The sequence below is a fragment of the Myotis brandtii genome, unplaced genomic scaffold (genome assembly GCF_000412655.1).
Source record: "Myotis brandtii unplaced genomic scaffold, ASM41265v1 scaffold351, whole genome shotgun sequence".
NCBI lineage: Eukaryota > Metazoa > Chordata > Mammalia > Chiroptera > Vespertilionidae > Myotis > Myotis brandtii.
Window position 1 is genome coordinate 2,317,398 of NW_005363502.1, and position 7,571 is coordinate 2,324,968.

At 39.2% G+C, this 7,571-nt stretch overlaps 1 protein-coding gene across 5 annotated transcripts in view; it reads left to right on the plus strand.

Annotated features, from left to right (window-relative positions):
- Positions 1 to 7,571, plus strand: part of TOX (thymocyte selection-associated high mobility group box) — a 310,502-nt gene that overhangs the window by 269,434 nt on the left and 33,497 nt on the right. For all 5 annotated transcript variants that reach the window (XM_005871646.2, XM_014544102.1, XM_014544103.1 and 2 more), the window contains exon 5: positions 5,383 to 5,613. In XM_005871646.2, the coding sequence (XP_005871708.1) occupies positions 5,383 to 5,613 (231 nt within the window). The remainder of the gene's footprint in view (positions 1 to 5,382; positions 5,614 to 7,571) is intronic.

Here is a 7,571-nt window from a genome sequence, read left to right on the forward strand (position 1 = left end):
GCAGGGGAGGGCAGTTAGGGGCAATCAGGCAGGCAGGCAGAAAGGTTAGGGGCAATCAGGCAGGCAGGCAGAGGGGTTAGAGGCAATCAGGCAGGCAGGCAGGTGAGTGGTTAGAAGCCAGTGGTCCCAGATTGTGAGAGGGGTGTTCGACCACTGGTTTAGGCCTGATCCCGGCAGTCGGACATCTCCCAAGGGGTCCCCGATTGGAGTGGGTGCAGGCTGGACTGAGGGAACCCCCACTGTGCACAAATTTCATGCACTGGGCCTCTAGTTAAATAAAAAAAATGTTCTCAAACTGTGCAGAGAACATTTCCATCTTTCCAGAAAATTCTATGAGAGTACTACTCTAGACTTTAGCAGTCAGGGCCTCTTAGAAAATTAGGACATAAAATTATGCACTTTCATCCATCTAAGTAAGAATTTAGAATCCAGAAAATACTCAAAATTAAGGTCCAGAGACATAATACAAATCCATTTAGCTAATTTTTCCACCACAATCATATTCATCATCATTGTGTTCATTCCAAATAGTGGTCAAAAAAGCCAGATATCTTTCATTATGCAATCCGTTACTTGCATGTAAGGAGATCCACATAATAGCTACATAATGTATCTTTCTTGAGGGAGGTTTTGCATATGAACAATGACCATGTGTTTTTCAAATATATGATGGAACTACCACCAGAAAAGTAGGCCTTACACATTCCCAGTTCATTATACAGAACCTAAAATAGCAGCTCATTCCTGCATCCTCCCAAACAAAAGAAAAATGCAAAATAAAAACAATTCCCCCACAGATCAGAAGGTAATGGCCAGTGGTCAAGAGGCAGGCAGCCTTACCGTTCATAGCACTGCCCGCGCACTTGAATACATTAGACACCAACCACAGCAGGGAGTTTTCATTCCTTTATAGTGCATCCTAAAGTGAAAGCAAAGCTAGGATGCAAACCCAGTAAGTCTTTATACAAAGAACATTGAGCAATAAAATAAATGAGTCCTTTCAAAGACTTTTTTTTTAATAGAGATCTTTCATACATAGTTTTTGTTTTTTTCTTCTTACATCAGCCTTTGATGAAAGCCAAGGTATTATCTTAGATCATAGTTCATTTCTATGAGGGAAATTCTGTAAATGGTCAGAATATTACAATGTAAGAATACAGTTTTAATGATCTAGTTTAATTAGGAAGGAAAGGCAGTGAATCTTGAGAAATGAATATTTTATGTGTGTTCTTTATGTTGGTCCTCTTAGATGTCAGTTTTCTTGGATGGCAGGTAATTCAAACTGAGTTTCACACGAGTATTTAAAAGAAAGGTATATCGATATGCTCTTGCTTTCAGGCATGGCAAAGAACAAAGTGATGTAATGTTGTGACTGGCTGACAGTCTGGCCACAATGGGGATGTCACCCCAGCTTCACAGCTTGGTGCCTCTCCAGTATTCAATCAGAGATACAGTTGAAGCTCCAGGGTGATGCTTCATAACACAGAAATGGCATCTCCTGAGCCTTGAAAACGTGGAGGCTGAGTCATGAAATGCTTGCTTCTAGTAAATGAAACTCTCAGGTTGAGCAAGGCTGATCTGACTAACCCTACACAAGCCAGGAACATGGGGAAAGCCTCCAGTCAATGAACCGAATCAATTGGTTGCATGGAATTGTTTAGAGTTTCCTACAGAGTTGCTGTACATGGCCTCTAAAGGGTAATTTGTTGTTTTCATACACTTGATACTTAGAGCTTCTTACTGGCAGTAACAGGCTCTCCTGCTTCCTCGGATCATCTCCAGAAAGTAGGGCCATGTTGTCAAATATGTCCTTTCTGTTACAGCTGGGCATTACATCCAGTAGAACTAAAACTTACACCATACCGTCCTAATACCAATTTCAAAAGGAAAGAAGCATGGAGTTCAAACACAATTTTAGACGATAGAGGAGAGAAACTATTAAATAATTTGGGGAAATGTTTAATAAGAACATCTATATTGAATCATAAAAAATGTATCTCTATGATTGACTTTTGATTATTTTCCAAAACTCATTAATATACTATTATCTGCAATCATGGAGATTTCAATGTGTCCAGTCATTAATTTTTTAGTTAAAATTTAAAATGATGAAGGCCTGGAGGGGGAAGGAGGAGAGGTAGGAGTCAAGGGGTCAATGGGTATGAATAAGGGGACATCTGTAATATTTTCAACAATAAATAAATTTTTTAAATGAGTCCTGGTAATATTCCACATGGATAAACATTCATTTCTCTATACTTTGTTTCCTATTTCTAAATATTTTCATTCCTTCATGAAATATGACCTCCAATATCATGATCACTCCATTTTTAATTGGCTTTATTGTAGACTTTCTTGACTTCTTTTTCTTTTTAATAAATATTTTATTATTGAGAATATAGGAATGATCATGTCTACAAAATTTGGAAATTATAAAAAATATAAAAAGGAAAATCACAAAGACTCAGCCTTATAACCCGAAGAAATTACTACTAACATGTCAAATACTTTTTAAAAAAATCTATCCATGTTTTCTGTCTTCCCACATATTGTCATCAAGTACTCAAGTAAATTAGTGAGGCTTAAGTTCCTGTAACAGAAACCATTTATGCTTTGATTCATTCATTCTTTGAATTGTATTATTATTTTGTTATTATTTTAATTACAGTTATAACACATACAAAACACTTACTGTATGTCAGGAAATATAAGTGCTAGTGAGCAAAACCAGTAGTGGGCCTGCCCTCCCTGTGCTTATATGTGGAACAGGAGAAGATCTAAATACATAGATTGTTATATAATTACAAGTTTGATATATAGGGAAATGGAACCCTTGGAAGAGAAAGTGCTCACAGTGAGAAATCAAGTCAAAAAGTCCATTGCATTCAGCCATGTGGCCCGTGGAAACCTTATTGAGAGCTTAGTGACGATAAGGCACATTAAGTGAGTTGCAGAGGCTGCATACAGCCAGCACAGACAACCACATGGAGGAGCTGCTGGTGGTGAAGACAAGAAGGATACGCCTATATGTATGTAGCCTTGAGGCAAAGGGAAGGTTTGCTTGTTTGGTTTGTTTCCAAAGTATTTAAATGCCAGGTGGAGAAGTAAAGTTAAGGGTATAATTGAGGTGTCTCCTACTCGTAGGCATTCTGATTTAATCAATGCAAAGAGAGCCTGGGTATCAGGATATTATTTAAAAGTTTCCCAGATGATTCTAATGTGCAGCCGTATTTGAGATCACTGTTATATGTCATAATTGCCTATATGTTTAGTTTATAGTTATTACACCAGTTTTCCCAGTATCAACTCAATCTCAACATGCCAGTCTTCTGACAGATTCACATGGGACCAACCATTTCACAGACTCACGTCTTAGCTCCATCCTAGGGAAGTTATCTTCTGGTGTTAGTCTACATTAGCTTGTCAGCTCAGTTCAGAGCATCCTGTCTCCATGGAGAGGTTAATCTGCCTCAGTAGACAACTTAAAAATGGTCATCTTTTAACTATCTCTCTCACTAAAGACAAAGAAAAAGAATTCACTTAGTTTTTATCCTGCCTTGGTTTTGGTTCTTAGACAAATCTTTTAAACTGTGACCATATGGCATCACAAATTAGTACTAAGGTCATTCCTTTCCATTCATTCAGGGAATTTTTTTTTTGGAAGTTTCTAGCACCTCATGATTAATATTTGAATGTCATTTTAAAGTTTTAGAGATCATATTGTATCATATATACTATCTCACAAAATGATGCTGCAACTGGTTTGCAGAAGAAATAGAGGCCCAGAGAATTTACGTAATTTGCCCAAGATGGCAAATTAGGGCATGAGTGCAGATCCTCTGACGTGGTACCCACTGGCCTCTAAGGATGTCCTGGTTCCTCTTCAACAATGGCAATTATTTGACACAAATAACCCCGCCAGTAATTTATCTGAGTAAACTATACATTACATTATGTTTACAGAGAAGAAAAAGCAACAGCAATAACAACAGAAGGTGAGGGTGTAGAATCTCCCATGATAATGGCAGCTCCATCAGGAAGTAATGTTCATGGACCTTTATGTTGGTGGGAGAGGCAATTGGAAAGAGGATTCCTGCAGAAACAGCACTACTTGATAATCATGTAGATTCATATCATTTTAGAGCTAGAAAGAAATCCTAGCCAAAATCGCTCCTTCTATAGAGATGGGTAAAGTGGCATTACATATAATTAGTTCAGATCAAAGTTAATATGCAAATGCCTATGTCTTAAGTACATTGTGTGTTTTTTTCCACTTGCGTCAGAATAACAATTTAAATTATCTGAATATTCATACTCGAACACCATGGGAGAAAATAGAATCTATTTTTAAAGTGAGTATAAAGCTGTTCTAGAAATACTAGATTCTAGACTTACTGGCCAACATGGTAGCCACTAGCCACATGTAGCTATTTAAGTTTAAAGCCATTAAAATGAAATAAAATATAAAATTTTGTCTTATTCGTGATATCTTCCACTTCCCTTGCTCATTTGTTACATGTGGCTGTAACAAATTACTGAATTGTGCGGATTATAGGAGTTTACCTTCATTGCAGAAAGTTCCATTGGACATCACTGACCTACAGTCCAGATTATGCCATTCTCTAAACCATGAGCATCCATTCTACAGACCTAAGTGCAACATCAAAAGCCATTCAATTTTAATTATTGGGCATGTTGCCCACCATGGTTTAAAAGTCATAATTAGGAAGAAAAGGATAAACTCAGAAGAAAACAAGTTAGACTGTTCATACAGTAGGACTTCTACAAAAGGAATTTGCACCTGTCATAGTTACAATGCAACTTAGCATTAAGCTTCCTAAATAAGAAAAGGAAAAAGTTAAGAGAGTTAAGGGGTAATATTTAACAGTATTTATAATAATAAAAGGGTGATATGCTAATTAGACCAGATGTCTTCCGGGCGTCCTTGCTGAGGAAGTGGGGGAAGCCAGCCCGAGTCCCAGGTGCCTGCCGGAGGAGGGAAGCCTGGGTCCCGGGTGCCAGAGGGAAGCCTGGGTCCCGGGTGCCAGAGGGAAGCCAGTGCTGGCAGCCAGGGGAAAGAAGGCCTACGCTTGCACGAATTTTTGTGCATCGGGTCTCTAGTAATATTATAAAAAGAACCAATAATATTATTTTAAAGCTATGTAAATTAGGCAGCAGAGGGATGAACATGAAAACTACAGGAAATATGAAGTTTTATCTGAAACACAGCATCAACAACAAAACGAAGTGTCCCTTTGGACTGTCTGTGTTTGTGTGATGTGTACAGATGAGTATGTCTGTGTAAGTCTCAAAGCAGAACAATACGATTTGTCTCCAAATTTTCTCAGTTCCTCTATAATTCCCATTTTATTTTTATTTCAGATCAATGGCGGAGAGAAGCGACCTGCCTCTGACATGGGGAAAAAACCAAAAACCCCCAAAAAGAAGAAGAAGAAGGACCCTAATGAGCCCCAGAAGCCTGTGTCTGCCTATGCATTGTTCTTTCGTGACACTCAGGCCGCCATCAAGGGCCAAAATCCAAATGCGACCTTCGGTGAAGTCTCGAAAATTGTGGCTTCAATGTGGGACGGTTTAGGAGAAGAGCAGAAACAGGTAAGATGCAAAATGGAGTGGGAGTCACCACGACTTGAGAAAGTGTATGCAACCCAAAGAAATGGCTTCTGAGGATGTTGGGCGAATTCTTCAGCTGCTGGAACTAAGGCTGAGAAGAATGTGCCCCATCAGAACCAGATTTCAGGAGTCTTTTTCTTTCACAGAATTTTATACTCCTTTATTGCCCCTCTATAAATAGCATGTTAATCTTTGTTTCAAAGTTTACATAGTGCAGTTACTTTTGGAAGGACTTTTACATATCCCAGCCAGAATTACCTCATTCCTTCATCTTGCCAATGTGATCATAAAGACTAAAAAAGTACTAAAAGTATTTTCAAAACTGTCCACACCTCTCCTCAGCACTTACTATTTACCCTTTTGTCATCAAAACCCTCTTTGCTCTTTGCTAAATGAACCTCAAATTTAAGGGTTTCTACCCTTAGCGATTCCCTAAAGACTGCCAGGGAATGTTATTATTAAATCCCACAGACACCATATTTCTAGGCTGCGTTAAATGGGACCAGATGCCTGCTTTTTTTCTTCTCTCGCGGATTGCCATGATGTGACTGAGGACCATACTTAGGGAGGCCACATGAGACAACTTTGCGTCTCAGCCCAGAAGGTCTTAAGGAGGATGGGAACCGAGGAGGGAGAGCAAGTGTCCAGTACATAGATGTAGCCCACCTCAAGCAGCATTGATCTCATAATTCTAAACCAGAGACTAGATTACCATTGCTAACATCTAGAATTTAATTGTCACAAAGAAAAAATTAGAAAAGCATTATCATTAAAGTATAGTTATTGAAACAATTCTGTGGATGCAGCTTTAGCTATTACAGAATAGTGAATTGCATTAATGATGTATTAGTTCCATATTTGATTCTTGATAGAGACATTTACCTTTCTTCATCAGGTCCAGGAAAGTATGTAAAAACCAGAAAATCTCAAACCTATGTACATCTAGAAGTACCTGTATATTGTAAACACATATCAACATTTATGGTGTATATAGTGTTTTATCCTTTTAAGAATGTTATCACATGATTTATCCCATTTGTTCTGCTCAATACTTGTAGACACTTTAATTCAAATTTTGCAGATTATGAAATGGGGCTAGATAGTTCAATTCATTCACTTATTCTTTCAACAAATATTTGTTGAGTATTTACTATGTGCCCCAGGCACTGTTCTAGACACTGGGGATATAGCAGAGAATGAGGCAGAGTTTCTATTCTGTTGAGTGATTTGTCTAAGATTATATGGTTGGTACATAGAATTCCTGTGACTAGAACTTATCACTCAACATACACTTCTTGTCTGACAAACTCTGACATCAATTACAGTTGTAATGACAAAACCAGGTGCTAAGGAAACATAGAACCTACCTCCCCACTTCTCTCCAACCTCCCTTTGCTCTAAGCCAAAGCTGTCTTTTACTCTTGGAACTCTCTCTACATATTCTTATGCCCTTTCCACGATTGTCAGCCGCAGGGCATGGCTTCCTAGGCCTCTCATGTGGAGCACCATGCTGCCCGGATGGAACACACACTCCTGGAGCCTTCTCTGCGCGCTCAGTTAAACACCCATTTCCCTAATACGAGAATAGTTGACATTGTGTTTGTGATTCTATCAAAAACCTAATAGAGTTGGTTCAGGATTTTAGAACTGGTTTCTATCCTAACTCAGATCAGTGTGCTCTCACAGTCCCAAAGCGGAGGTGTGGCTCCTGACTGATGCTGGCCATTCACAGTAAAAGTGTTGCAGTGACTTCATTCCTCCACCCAGCAGAAGGTCGCTAAATGGGAAACGGTGCACTTGGACCAGGAGTCCCAAAGCCGCTCCTGCGCTCTGGCTTTTGTGATGGCAATCCCTCCCTGCTCCACCCAGGATGCCACACACTCCAGACATACCTCTCCCTCTGCTTTGATAGCCCCTGACCCTCTCCCCCCACCCCTGAC